Source organism: Dendrobium catenatum, unplaced genomic scaffold, assembly GCF_001605985.2.
Source record: "Dendrobium catenatum unplaced genomic scaffold, ASM160598v2 fragScaff_scaffold_35, whole genome shotgun sequence".
Classification (NCBI taxonomy): Eukaryota; Viridiplantae; Streptophyta; class Magnoliopsida; order Asparagales; family Orchidaceae; genus Dendrobium; species Dendrobium catenatum.
In genome coordinates, this window is record NW_021318497.1 from 733,798 (window position 1) to 749,402 (window position 15,605).

Consider the following 15,605-nt stretch of genomic DNA (forward strand, 5'->3'; position numbering starts at 1 on the left):
AGAGGTTATATGGGCTGAGTTGAATGCAGCTTGGGGCAGCGAAGAGTACAGTAGGAGGAGGGATCAAAATCGACAGAACAGAGCTTCTGATGTTGGTGGGTTGGGTAGTTCACTTCATACAGGCGGCTCTGTTCCACATACTGAGCACAGGCGTCGTTTGGTAATGAATTTTAAATATTTTTTAAAATTGTTCTTTAATTTGTATTAATAAAATTCTCTTAATTCAAACAGAAAGCTATGCTTGGTAGAGAACCAACTCCTGTTGAATTGCATAGTCGCACTCATAAGCGACAGGAGGATCAAGAATTGTATTATGCGTATCGACGTCTTCCTTCCGTCAGCAACTACCGGCGCATCTTCCGGCGCCAGTTCCGCCGCCTATTTCCGGCGCCGATTTTGCGCCGCAAACAAAACCGTGGGTTGTCTACGGTGAACTTGTGGCGTTTTATCCGCCGGTAAGGCGTTTTATCCGCCGGTACTTACCGGCGGACAATCCGACAGAAACTTACCGTCGCATATGGCGCCAGAATTTATCGGTTGCAAGTCGTCGGCACCAACCCGATGTTTTACGCCGGTAATCCGTCGGTACGTGCGCCGGAACGTTTTCCGGCGTATTATATTCGTCGGGAAAAATTTATCGACGCGATCGAAACCGGCGTATGAATTTCCGCCGAAACGTGCGCCGGAAACCTAAGGTTCCGTCGGATTATCTATGTGTTTTTGCGGATTTAGTCCGCCGGTAATAATGAGTTTTCCTGTAGTGAATGGTGATCATAGGAATTTGATGGAGACTAGAGTTCATCTAGAGCTAAATCGAGTGTAGGTGATGTGTATGATCAATTGGGTTAGCTTGAGCTAGCTCAAATGGGTCTGATGGATTAGTTAATGAATGAAGGATTTAATTATGGATGATATACCATATGAAACTCCTAGTGAAGTGGTTTGGTTCATGATTGAGGTAAAGGGGACAGTGCATTATGCAAGACAATACACTGAGCTACCTGATTGCAATGCAGGGCTGCAATTATCTAGGTGATTGTAGTATAGTTGATGTTGATTGTAGAATTGATGATTGATCAATGTTATTGGACATCCATGGATGATTGAAGCTTAATAGAGTGTATGTTCATTGATTTCTTGATGATGATTGATTGAAGTGAATTGAGATGTAGATTGATGGCTATAAGTTAGTCAATTACAAGCTGAATGATTGCGAGTCTATGAGTTGAAAATCTAGTGGTTGTGGATCATAGCAATCATAGGTAGATGTGGATCAAGTTACCTCAGCTAAAAGTGAGGTTAACACTAGCACTATTCTATTCAGTATTAGATCATGAAAACAAAATATCTACAAAAGAAGTCGAGGTACATACAAATTTTAGCTATAAAGAGGAACTAGAGAGATTATGGCTTGTGATGTTAGAATGTTAAGAAATAAGCAGATTATGATGGCTAAGGTTCAAAAGAAAAATATGACAGAAAGAGAAGCTACTTGAAAGAAATAATCTAAAATAAAGTAACTCTATTATGATTTAATTCGGTGATCTGAGTTATGAAACAACGAAGATTATTATTTTGTAAAGAGGGTAGAATTGTAATACCTTCGAAGCCGTGCATTGTTCCACCTATTTTGACCTGATTTGATTAGAGATAATTCAATGAATTTATGCACTTAAACACATTATATTTTATAGCTCAATTTATAAACATGTACTGTAGCATAAACATTATATATGCATTCTTATGAGTAATGAAAAATAAATTTTATGGATGATTTATTTTTTGGATATTGAAAGTTATTAGTAGTTTTATATATGATTCATTATTTATTTTTAGTTCGAGTTCAAGAAGATGAAAAAATCTAAAAAGTTTCTCAAAATTTTGATCTTAGGCTGGTCTATCGCAAGTGAACACGATAGGTTGACCAGAATCAAGTTTAGTTTTGTTTTCTATATTTTGAGTTTTTTTATAGCAGAACTAAGTAATGATAGATTGATATTATAGAATGAATTCTTGATTATTTTACATAAAATTTTAGAAATGAACATAATTGTAAATTGATGAAAATTATTATTAATTGCTTATGCTGGTTTTTATTTAATAAGTGAGATTAATGGCTATGATAGATTAATTAAGAGATAAAATAGACAATTCTTCTAAATTTAGATCTCGGGGATTCACATTCCACGATGTTGAAGTAAATCTTTTATATCTATCATACAAGATGACGAGTGGAATTCCATGCAATTGAACGATATTATCCATGTAGATCTTTGCTAACCTCTCAATTGAGTAATTCTACTTGATTTGTAAAAAATGAGTTGTTTTGGTAAGTCTATTATTTATCATCACCCGAACTACATCATGATCTTGTTTTGATCTTGGCAAGTTAACAACAAAGTTTATAGCAATCTCATTCGACTTCCATTCAAGAATAGGAGGAGGTTGCAACATACCACCAAATTCCTGGTGTTTTGTCTTGACCACCTAAAGCACTTGGCTACAAATTTGTCACGTCATTCTTTATACATGTCCACTAGAATAGTTTATGGAGATCTTGATACATTTTAGTATTACTAGATGAACTGAGTACGGGTAGTATGTACTTCTTAGTGGTCGGCGGTGGTCGGCGATGGTCGCTGCTAGTGGTGGGTGGTGGTGGCTGTAGCGGGCGGCCGGGCGATGACAATTACAATGAATTTTTCAGCGCATTTGAAACTCACTCAAATATAAGAATTTTTAAATAAAAAAAAAGAGCTGGAAAGTGAATTCAAAATGCACCAAAATTTACATTGCATCTGTTTTACTTCAAACCAAACATCAATATTCTTAAAATCACTGTATTTGTAATACTTTACACTCTTTTGATACACAGCCAAACAACCACTAAGTCATAAATTTATGAATAAATTTATAATATTTTTAAAATTATTTTAAAATTAATATAATATAAAATAGATTAAAACTTTAACATTTATAATAAATTATTTTATCAGAATATTCAATATAAATTTCTTCGACATGTCATGTTTTGAGAATTTATGCATTAAAAGTTCCAATTTATCACCAATTTATAAATTCGGAAGACTGGTGGTATTTATGTAAATTCTTATAAACTATAGCAGTATCCTCTTTAAATTGCTCCCGGCAAGGTCATATTCGAGACCTCGTTAGGGTTTTCTCGGCCGATCTCTTGTTCTGAGCGTGCATTCCCTCGATCCATAAGATCCGGAAAGGTATGGCTGGTTACCTCAGATTCCCCTTTCTACGCTGCTACGTTGGTGTCTGCTAATGATGCGTTCTGTTTTGAATCCGCTCCATTCCTTACGTGAAACCCTACATAAAACGAAAGATCTTGCATGCATGATTTCTTGTTTTTCTTTGAATTCCAGTTTTTGAGTAGTATATTTTCCATGTATAGATTGGAAGTAAGAGTCAAACTTATATATTTTATGGTAATTTGCTAGTTATCACGTTTTCTCCTGTTCGAACCCTTGAAATTTCATTGTTAGTTTCTTCTTGCATGAAATTTGTTGGTTTATGCTCATTAAGATCTCTTCTTTATATCTGGCAGATTATGGTTTAAGAAGATATTCATCATAGTTATTTTGGTGAATGGAACGGGTTATTATTTTTTTGATGGTTGTGAAGGGTTCTCCTTTCTTGTTCTCTGTAGGAAACTCATTGGTCCTTTATTTTTAAATTTTTTCAAACGTAACTTTCTTTACCTATTAAGAAATTCCCATGAAACTCTCATTTTCTCTGTTTGGATGTTTGGAATTTGAGTGAAAGGAAATGTAGGGAAAAAAATGATTTGAAAGCTTAAATCAGTTGTTGCTAATTCATTGTCATCTGATAGGATTTCATTTTCTCTCCTTTTTTCTCATTTAATCCAAATGAAGTCAGTTTTATGGTTTGGGCACTTAGGCATTGCTCTAGGCAAAGGATATCTTGGTATTGGGTGCTTCATTTGATATACTTATGCTGAACATTTATTTCTACGGTTCTATTGGAGCATGTTTTGAGTTGTGGCCATTTTTTTCACAAAACTTTCAATATGCTTCTCCACTTTCTGCATTTGTTATGCTCTGTTTTATCTCAAGTGATCTTTTTTGTGGCCAGGTTGTGTTTAAAGGAAATGTCACGTGTTTATGTGGGAAATATAGATCCACGAGTGAATGAAAGGGATCTGGAGGATGAATTTCGAGTGTATGGAGTTATAAGAAGGTATGTTTAGGAAAGATAACTTCACTTTATTCATCTTGCAGCATTCATTATCATGATCTTTAGTCTTTTCCTGACTTTTGGGTTATCTTTATGCACGAATGCAGCATTTTTCTGCCACTATATGCTAACAAAAGAAAATAATTTTCTCGAGAAGTCTTACATTAGAAGTTTAAATCAGATGGCTCCTAGTAGAGTTGAGCTGAATAACAAAATAAGCTTGAACTCATTTTATCATACTTCTAAGACTCATTCTAACTCTAGCAAACTGTCAAATAACGTGGCTTCTAACTTTAGTATATGTTTGATCGCAATGTCCTGTCGTAATCATTCCATATGTAGAAATACGCATGCTGCGAGGACATGAATTTTAATAGCAATATTTCATTCCTATTTTCTGGATCTTTATGTATCTTTTCTTGCCATCAATTTCTAACTATCTTTTTGCATTCATTCCATTTTTTGTAGCCTCTACTTATTGGTGACATAGGCATTGCTAGTTCACATTCTTTAATATTGTTAATATCTGTTATTCCCACTAATTTTATGATCGAATTGCTTAACATTAACATTGTTACAGACACATGCCTTTATTTCTTTCAAGTGCAAGCCTTTTTTGTTCTCTTCATAGACGACAGGTAGACATATCTGAAACCATCCTCACAAGTTTCATATAAGTGGAAATGTGTGAAGTTCAAAGGACACACATCATACTTTTGCTTTTATTTCCATTTATTGAATTTTTTGAACGTGAAGCATTGTTTATTTACTATCTTCCATTATATAACATTGTAGTAGATGGCAATAAACTTTTTGTCTCAACTAACATTTTAACTTCACACATCAATCTAGATTCCTGACAACAACAACAACAAACATCAAGCCTTTGTCCCACTATGTGGGGTCGGCTACATGAATCTTTTTTCTCCATTGTGTCTTCTTAAAAGTCAAATTCTTTTTTAAATCTAATAAAGAAGGATCATTCTAATATTTTCTAACCAAGTTTTTTTAGGTCTACCTCTATCTTTCTTAACATAAGTCAAATCTAATACCTCTACTTTCCTAACCGGGTCATCGGAAGGTCGCCGTTTTATGTGACCAAACCATCTAAGACGACTCTCTCTAATCTTATCTTCCACTGGAGCTACTTAAACCTTTTCACTTATATGCTCATTTCGTATCCTATCTCTAAGGGTAAAGCCACTCATCCACCTGAGCATCCTCATCTCTGCAACACTAACTCAGTATTATGCTTCTCTTTTAATGGCCAACATTTGGCACCATAAATCATTGCAGGTCTTACCACCATCTTATAGAATTTTCCTTTAAGTTTGAGGGGAAATTTTCTATCACACAACAAGCTCGATGCATTCCTCCACTTCAACCATCCAACTTGAATTATGCTGATAATATTCCCATCTATTTCACCATCACTATGAACAAAAGATCCAAGATATCTAAAACGTGTACTCTTATTAATGACTTGATCGCCCAAAGTCATAATCCCCTCACTAGGTCTATTACTACTAAAATTACACTCTTATATTCAGTTTTAGATTACTCAAGCGAAAATCTTTAGACTCTAAGGTTAACCTCCATAATTAAAGTTTACCTTCAACTCCCTCTCTAGTCTTATCAACAAGAAGAATATCATCAGCAGAAAACATACACCAATCTAGATTCCTGACATGGTATAATATTTCAAAGCCAAAGAGAAATTGAATGCAAATCTTTTTGTCATGTTTGGATCAAGTCATTGTGTTGATTATGTTGTTTGGAAATAAACAAACGATAAAATAAATAAAAAAGTAAAATATCAATATTATAGACCTCTAGCTAGAAAAACTTAAAGTTTGAGAGACATTGGCTTGCTTTACATATATGCACTTTTTTGTGGACAAAGAATTAACTGGAGCTTTAAGTTGTGCTGCTAGGATTGCTAGAATCTTGCAAGTTCTCAAATAACTGTCAAAATAATGATATATGTTGGAAGTACTCTCATTCTGCAAGCATGCATCTAAAAACATGTTATCAGGGCCTCAAACATTTAGAACTCCGTATGAGATTGGTGGTTTGATTTTCTGGTCAACAGATATGTATTGGTTATTTAGGTTTTAAGATATCTAAATCTTTCAACAACATTCAAACGATCTTTTTTTCCTTGTCCATTAAGGCATTCGTAACTATAACAACATCGTATTCATTATCATTCCTTCAATCTGCATTACAGCACACAAAAATGAAACTGATTGCTAATATTCATAGTTTGATACAGAGGTTTTTCCCAGAATCTTTTTGTTTATTAATTACATAAACTTTTCTGCTACTGACTGAATATCTTAGAATTGCTAAGTTTATTCCAAATAATCTATAAATGGTTTTGGAATTTAAACAGGATGACTAATGTTTTGTATTGGCTGTTTACGACTATATTTGACAAAGTGGAAATAGTACTTGCTATTAAAGTCATTGATTTTAGTGACAAGTGTTTCATTTGCAGAAGGAAAAGTGAAGACAATTCAAACACTCTTCTTGTTTTTTTTTTTTATGTTTTGCTATTACAGTTAATTTGGATGATGTAAACTGATTAGTTTTCTTATTTTATTGAATGCCAGGAAATGAGTTGTATCTTATTATTTCTCAAATTTATTGTTCATGTAGCATTTGGGTTGCTAGAAGGCCACCAGGCTATGCTTTTATTGACTTTGATGACCATAGGGATGCGCAAGATGCAATTCGTGAAATGGATGGTATGGAAATAAGCTGCTATTCATATTTTTGCCTTAAGAACATTACTTATTGATCAGCTTGCTTTAATTATTCATTAAATCATTTTTTAGTTTATGTTATACATGTCATCTTTTTTTAATGTTGCATTTTTTAATAACCATGCTATATTATTATTGTTCTACCTTATGTATAATGTTAATTGTTGATTCTGTAAAAACATTATCTTTACAAAGCAATTATCTATTTGCTCTGCTCACTGTTGTTCTGCACCAACGGAGCAAAACTACACTTATCTATATACTATTATTAAAAAGCCTCTTATTGTTTAGTGTGAGAGAAAAACTCTCTTTTATTTTGAAAGAAAATCCTGGTCCTCCATATCCCATTACCATCTTTCGTCTGTATCAAACAAAGAGCCTTATTTAAATCTCTTTTTAAATCCCATAAATGCTCTCTCGTGGCAAAACTGTAAATTTAGGTAAGGAATGTTTCAAGTTTTCTTAAAAAATCTGGCATCTTTGCATGCAACTTTTCTCAATTGGCACATATAGTTTCAGAATTTCTAAAAAGATAGGGTTACTCTGAAACTTGGCTTTCCATCAATTTGTTTTCCCAAAAAAAAAATTGTGTTTTAAAAAAAATTGAGCTATTGCAAAAAAATCGAATTTAAAGCACAAACTTTGAAAACGTTAAGCTCAATAAAAATTAAGATAATTTAGACAACGTGCTTTTAGTGCACGTGCTGCTTTACCAGCAACTAGAAATGTAACCTTAGTACTTGATGCCTTCGTGACCTTTTGATACACTTTTGTTCAAACCTTGGGATAATGTCTATCAAATAAATTTCTTTTTTCATACATGAAAATTAGCAAGGGGGGTCAAGGAACAATCCTTGACAATAAATTTATAGAATTGTGTCTAACATTTAAAATTTTAAGAATTATAAATTCAGGTTTTCTTTTTTAACTCTTATATTGCATTTATTTGTAACATGATGCATAATCCTTCAAAACTTTACTTATTTACAATCCTTTCATGTAAAAACTGATTTTTAAAGTTATAATTGTTTTATCTTCCAGTAGAACATATGAACGTTATGATTTGTGGTGATGTGGTGCTTTCTTTTATTATTAGTTCAAATATCTGGGGAGATAGGAGTACTAACCCTGAAATGCTGTTCCTTTGTTTTTCCTTTTGATTTACATAATTTTCTTGTATGTGTTCACTTTTAATATTCCAATTGAAGAAATGAGTAGATAAAGTTTAATATATGGTTTTAGCTTTCATCATCATTAAGCATATCTGCCCAATTTGTTTGATCAGCTTTATGAGTTCTACATTTTTTTGTGCTACGGGCCGTGGTACTTTTATGTTATGCAATTCTTTTTACATAGCTTTAAATCTTGTTACTTTTGGTCTATTATTTCTCTCACTTTTATTTTATATTTGTTCTATTTACCTCACATGTTTCTTTATCTTTTGTCCTCTACATGCCTAAATCACCTAAGTTTGCTGCCCACTACTATATCTTTCATTAAAGGTCAAATTGCTTTAGTTTAAGTGTTTGGAAGAATTCATTTTTTTTTTCTATGCTTTTTTGTTTTTGTTTTTTTGGGACTCAATGAGTTTTATTTTCACCCACCCTTATAATAATTTTTTATTACTTGATGATTATTTCTATTTAAACGTAATACACTAACCCAACCTTCAGTTAATTTAATATTGGAGGCTTGGCAATTGAAGATTCCAACTATCATGTCGCAAATTTCTTTAAACTGTGACACATTTGGAGCCTCATTTGACGATGCTATTCCCTCACGGTTGTTTCTATTTTTACTGTGAGATTGGGCAAAATTTTGGCTTGAATCTTTGCTGAGTGATAATTCGTTGGGATGATTTATCCCAAATTCTTTTTGTCTAAATACTTCATGCCAGTGAAGACCACAAGGATGCTAGTCGAGATTTCCAACTTTGCCCAATTGGAGGGTGAAATATATTATGAAGCTCGGGAATGTACAAATTTTTGTTAAGTGCTTGCATCACCATTTGCCTAAATGGATGCAAGTCTAGATCTTTGCTGGACTTATATGGATACTAATTGATGCTGCATCTAGCGTCACATTTATGAGCAAAACGTAGGTGGCCTAAGATTTTCTATAGGAAATGAACATGAACAATTATCAGTGGTCAAGTGATCGGAGACTTCTCAAGAAGATTGTAGTTGCTGATCAAGGTGTTGATATAATCACAACACTTGCTATTGAAGTTGCTTTACTAACGAAGTAGCTCAGTACATTAAGTGTAAATACCATTGACACCCTTGCACTCTATCGTAATTTCTATGGATGCTTACATCAAAGCATTGTTTGCTAGGTCAACAACTCATTCGCACATCCTCATCTGTAGTACTCACTTTTTGTTCGGAATCAACTTCAACAAAACAATTTGTACACTAGTACTTACAATATAGGGTAGAGCAATTGTACCCCAACATTAAGCAAATAGTTGGCTCTTGACATCCAATGGATTTCATTAACATCTTGAATTTTAACATCTTGTTTACTTGTCACAACACGAGGGATAGGTCTCATTAAGAGATGCTCTCTCTCAACTAATATTTACCACTACACAGTTCGTGCCACAGACTAATGCTTCTTTACAGAGGAAGAAAACCACTATACAACAAGTGATTGTGATAGATATTAAATTGTAGATTGGTTAATTGTCATAGCAATTTTAGCAAGGTATCTTGATGCTTTCCTAGGCAACATTGAAACAAACCCAATTGAGCATGTTAAGGTTGTCAAGCTAAAAGTGGCAATGAGTTGAATGACCTGATCAGATGGAGACCAGGGAGAAGGGGATTGAAAAGTGGCAAGGCCAAAGTTCAAATTGTTCTCCAACAATCTTCCTCCATTCATCCTACAACTATGATACCCATGAAGATTCCAAAAACAGAAACTCGACAAATAGTTTTTGAAGTTCTTGGGCGTGTTCAAGGTTTAAATTTATGCAATTGGGTATTGAGACATTTTTTATTTTTGAGGGGAGGCATAAGCCTCAAAAGAAAAAAAATTGTGCAAAATGAAAATAACGGTTAAAAGTGATTTTTTATATAATACCTAAATAATATGTTAAATGATGTCATATTAACTTTCCATTGAATTATGAAATAACAAATTAGTATACATATGAAACAAATTGTACAAGACATAAAGTGGCAAGAGATAAATTGCATGAAATTGAATTGAAATCTAAATATTACAAGAACAAAACAATATTAAATATAGTAATTGCATAAAAATATCATGTAACATTACCTTCAACTACAAATTACTTCTTTCTCAATTCCCTACTCATCCACATTTAATTCCTAAAGAAAGTTGAAATAGTTTACAACAACTCAGAAATCATCTGCACTGTCAAAACTGAAGGGGTCTTTATTTAAGTTGTCGTCATAATACATGGGTCTCTCTCCTGCCTCATCCTGTGGAGTCCAATGCCTCATAATATACTTCTTTTTCATTTACTTCAGTCATCTTCTTTCATAAAATGTCTGTTATCAGCATAAAAATAATATTAATACTCCAAAATTTTTTGAGATGGTGGTAGTGGTGTGTGGCTTTAAATTTATTCCCAATGACAACTATGACGGTGGTGCTGCGATGAAGGCGGCAGGCTGAAGGTCGAGACATTCGAGAGGAAGTTGATGTGGCTCTGAGCCGCATAGTGTTATTTATTTGCGTCTTTAATTTAGGATTAATGCAAGTTTAATAAAAAATATATATAAATAGGGTGAGGCGTACGCCTCACTCAGTGCAGTGAGGTGAGGCATGCCTCAATGTGGATCTCAGTCAAACTGAGGCGTAAGCCTAAAAAAAAGCTCAAGGCATTTTTCACTCGAATTGCGCTGAGGCGGGCCTCAAGGCAAATCTAATTTTGCACAATTTTAAACAATGGGCATGTTTAAGAAGCTTCACATAAACATTTCGTCCGTTGATGCGGTGGAGAAGATGGAAATCTATGTAAAATCTATATGATAAATACTCACTAAAATTTTGCACAATTTTAAACAATGGGCATGTTTAAGAAGCTTCACATAAACATTTCGTCCATTGATGCGGTGGAGAAGATGGAAATCTATGTAAAATTTATATGATAAATACTCACTAACGAGAGGAGGTTGAAGGAATTCAAGATTTTTGCACTTACTAAGGGGTGCAACACTATTTAACAGTTAGCAGAAATCTCACAATAATCTCTTTATAGTTGGCAGATAGGACTTGTCCAAGATGTTCGGGTGAAGGTTGATAAATTCATATTATATATTGATTTTGTTATTCGGGATATTGAAGGTGGAAACTCAAAATATCTTATCATTTGGGTTGACCTTTTTTGGCTACTTGCAGAGTGCAAGTAGATATTCAGAAGGGAGAGCAGTATCTTAGGGCGTATGATGAGGAAGTGATCTTCAAGGTATATGAGGAAGCAAATTAGGTAGTAATAGAGAAAAGTTGATGCTATGTCACTGCAAAAAAAAGTCAACCATCCTGATATTATGTCACTGCAAAAAAAGTTCAACCATCTTGATGACCATTCAAAAGCCAACCTAGCACATGAGTCAATAAGAAATGGGTTGATGCAACAATCAATGGTTATCGAGGCTAAAAAATCGTTAGCATTATGCTTGCCAAAACATAGGAGGGGTGAGCCACACGGAGCTAATGATTACTAAAGCAAGCATTCATTGGGAGGGTAGCCTGGCAGCATGCTGCAACACATGAATAAATTTTTTTTTGAGAGTATATTGTTTCTATATTTTTCTCTAAATTGTCACCTAAGCCCCTTTATCATTTATGAAGGAATAATTGTTGCTATATGCAGAGCTAGCCCAGGCATCCAATTGCTTAAACCTGATGGTTAAGTTTCAGAGCCAGTAACGTGTGTTGGTTAGTTGGTTAATGCAATCATATAATTTTTATGCTTTATCATTATTGTGTATTTCCAACCCATTCTAAATGACTTGTAATGAACTTGTTAGTGATTAGAAGCTTTGGTGGTTTACTCGAAATTGAGAGGTGAAGAGTAAAGTCATCATGATTGGGGTATATCATGATGGATCGGAGGATATAAATGTACATGTGAACTCACGTAATCAATTGGATCTCATGTTCAAATCATTAAAATCTATTAGTGTTGTATTTGCCTATAGAGAGAAGTTATATTGGCTTACTAGCAATCCTTGGGTTTCAAGATTACATGTGAAGCTTTTCGAGATATAGATGTACATGTGAAGCTTTTCGTGATTTAAGCGCCGATTATTAGACCTTTTTATGAGGATTTATTTAAGAGAACCTTGTAACAAGCTTGTAATATTAATAGGATATTTTCTAGTATTTTGAGGCGATTTTGCCATTTTCTTGGGAGCTCTAGAGCAAGGAGTAGATAGCAACTATGGACGAACACAATAGGAGATGTGCTAGGATGTGTTAGAGGCGTGCTCAGTGTTTGACATATGCTTGATATGGATGGTAAAGACATTTATAAGTGTTTGTGCTTCATAGTTGATTGAAGATTCTATGAAATTTTATTATTATTATTTTTTAAAGCAAACTAACAAAAGAAATAATTAGAAAAGCTTCCAAGATGACTGATAAGGTTGGAAACATGGCATTGAAACAGCTCGATGTGGGGTGTCTAATACATGAATAACTTCATTGCAAGCCAGACCCCTTCGAGTTTTGGATGATGGATGATCCAACACACTTATGCTCTGGCAGCAAGTAACTGGATTTTATTCTGATTAACAAAAAGATGCTATGCAAACGACAAAAAACCATCTATTTTCCTGTTTAATTTCATTGTCTCTATATTCTGAATGCTTTTTAAATTTGTACATTATTGCCAACGTTCTTTGCAGATGGAAATACTCAATTTCTGGTATATTACATATTCTTTGTTTTTCATTGGTTCTTTATATGTTTGATTTGAATGTAATGAAAGGATACAAGTACTCCTGTATCATCATGCAAGTAGCCAAAAGTGATACTAATTGTAACATTATGTTGCACAAAATTGTATGTGATACTATTTTGGAATTCTCTGGTTTATCTACATCCTTGTGAATATATTCTTTTGAACCGGTGTGTATTTATGATTAGGTGACTTTTCAGCTTTTTGCGGTTAGTCTTATAGAGGATTTTTTTCTTACCTTAATTATTTGAGTGATTTTCTGCTTATTAATTCTTTGTTCAGGTAAAAATGGATGGAGGGTTGAGTTATCACACAACTCAAAGGGTGGAGGTGGAGGTGGTGGTCGAGCAGGGGGTCGTGGTCGTGACCGCCAGAGTGGTGGTGGTGGTGGTGGCGGCGGCTCTGATATGAAATGTTATGAGTGTGGTGAGCCGGGTCATTTTGCTCGTGAGTGTCGCTTACGCATTGGCCCTGGTGGACTTGGCACTGGACGTCGCCGGAGCAGAAGTCCTCCTAGATATCGTAGAAGTCCAAGTTATGGTAGAAGGTAACTCAACACATTACTAGTGACTGGTTCCATGTATAAATCATTTTGCAATTTCAGGCAATCTAATACTGTTTTGATACTAGTGACATTTTTCCCCTTCTAAGTCAGTAATTTGCGTTCTTCTGAAGCGGTTGTTCTGTGGTAAGTATGCTTGGTGTTGTAAGGTTGCATCATGCACATCATTTACTCTCCTTGGTAAGAATTTTGGGGTTCTAAGTTTACAACATGTATTCTTATTGGTTAAATAAACTAATATATATATTTTTGCAAGTTTCCATGCTATACAAGTTTTGTTTGTTAAACTGTCTCAGTAGTTTTGTATTCGGATCCTCATTCTCGAGCTTATTTTTAAGGATATGTGATGCTTTTGGCTTACGTATTATTCGTATCCTAGAACTTACGACTGGACTAAGATTTTTTTTTAATTTAAAGTTCCTGCTACTTAGATGAACTTTGATCAATGAATAGGCCTGCTGGGGAAAAAATTATTTAGTGACCTCGAGGCTTTGTAAAAGAATATGGTTTGATAACTCCATGAACTGTGTTCATCAATGGATGGAGCCATCTTTTATTTAAGAAGTTTGGTGTCGACTAGTCAAATGTCTTGTTTACGAGCCTAGGATGCCATATTTAATGTGTAGCAAATTCTTTTGGCAGGAGCCCCAGCCCTCGGGAGAGGTCTCCAAGGCATCGTAGTTACAGCAGATCACCTGCTCGTGGCCGGAGCTACAGCAAGTCGCCTCCTCGAAAACGCAGCTACAGCCGGTCTCCTGCTCCCCGAGGACGGAGCTACAGCAGATCACCACCTTTTGCCAATGGGTAGCAGCTTTATCCAGCTTCCTTTACCTGACCTCACATAAGATAGTCCATGTAGTACTATTTGCTACAATTTTGCATTCAACTGTATTGATTACATTTCAGGAATGGCGCTGATGCTTAGGGATGGGGAAGCTGAAGTTGAAATTTAGGCTTCGTTTGGGACAGCTTTTTTATTGCTTTCTAAAATGGAGTTTTAGTACAAAAATAAAAAAATTTGTACTAAAACTCCGTTTTAGAAAGCAATAAAAAAGCCGTCCCAAACGAACCCTTAGTCTGCATTTCTGCTTTCACTTAGAACTGGTTGGGGGCTAATGTGGATTAATGTTGTCAAACTTGGATTGAACAAGGTTCATTTAGTTCCGTCTTTAATATTTGAAGTCTTTTATAGCTTGTTATTATTATTGTGCTAAACTTGAAGATTTGTTATGAATGTCATAAAGACTTGAGTAACATTTTCATTTCTGTTTTTTTTTTTCTTTTTTCTGTGTTGAGGAGGCATCGTCCTGCTTCAATGACATGCTTCGTCGCCACTTTGCTGCGTCAGCATGCATTTCTTCTCTGCTTCTTATCTACTCGTGGTTCTGCTCTTCGGTCTTCAAATGAGTAGTGTTTCTTCCCTTTGACCCTCACATACTAATTAGGCTTTGTTTATGTTTATTATTTGATTACCATTACCCTACTATTCTGGTATGGCTCCACTCCCAACTGAATCTGTATTATATCTATCCACTTCAGTGAGGTCAGGCAGGTAAAATACTCTTCTCCTTTCCAAAGAAATTTCTCTTTGTGTGGCCTCCTTACCACTTGGAGAGTGTTTCACAGGCTTTGGACTACTTATTTCTTCGGCTATCAGCAGCTGGATATTCTGCATCTACAGTAAAGCTTGAGCCAGTAGCGTAACATTCTCTCCTCAAATCTGAATGAAATAAAGTTTTATCCAGTTCTGCGCCTGGTTTTCATTTTTTTTCTGCACCGTGAATCGTATGACGAAACTATTCATCCCATAAATAATCATAGCAAGCTTTTGGTGAAAACCATTGCTTTTCCCTTTGTTATTTTTATGAGTCAAAACAGATAATGGAGCATTCAATGCCTGTTACGAATGGAAAATTATTACGTGCGGCGTCCGGATTCGTTCGAAGGAGAATTTGGACGCGCCATATCACCCGGGCCCAGTGCATTTGAGTGACGTGGCATGGCGCAGCCGGACACCTCACATAATAATAGACTTACCTTAACTTTTGTTAGTGAAAGAGGAAACCTGCTCCCTTGCGGTGTTCAAGCTTGAAATCTTCCTGAATACACATTGCAT

The 15,605-nt window shown here is 34.8% G+C and overlaps 1 protein-coding gene across 3 annotated transcripts; it reads left to right on the plus strand.

Moving 5' to 3' along the window:
• The first annotated feature begins 3,090 nt into the window (after window positions 1-3,090).
• On the plus strand, window positions 3,091-15,348 carry LOC110096899 (serine/arginine-rich splicing factor RSZ21A). 3 transcript variants are annotated; one of them, XR_002303154.2, is made up of 9 exons: window positions 3,091-3,236; window positions 4,123-4,227; window positions 6,886-6,974; window positions 13,210-13,474; window positions 14,132-14,293; window positions 14,396-14,442; window positions 14,566-14,896; window positions 15,029-15,041; window positions 15,116-15,348. XR_002303154.2 is itself a non-coding variant. In XM_020823048.2 (7 exons), the coding sequence occupies exons 2-6, from the start codon at window positions 4,139-4,141 to the stop codon at window positions 14,412-14,414; spliced, it is 624 nt and encodes a 207-aa protein (XP_020678707.1). In that variant the 5' UTR covers window positions 3,091-3,236; window positions 4,123-4,138; the 3' UTR covers window positions 14,415-14,442; window positions 14,566-15,348. The 3 variants fall into 3 exon arrangements, 1 of the variants encoding a protein (XP_020678707.1); XR_002303152.2 differs by having other exon boundaries at window positions 14,566-15,041; XM_020823048.2 differs by having other exon boundaries at window positions 14,566-15,348.
• Window positions 15,349-15,605: the final 257 nt, after the last annotated feature.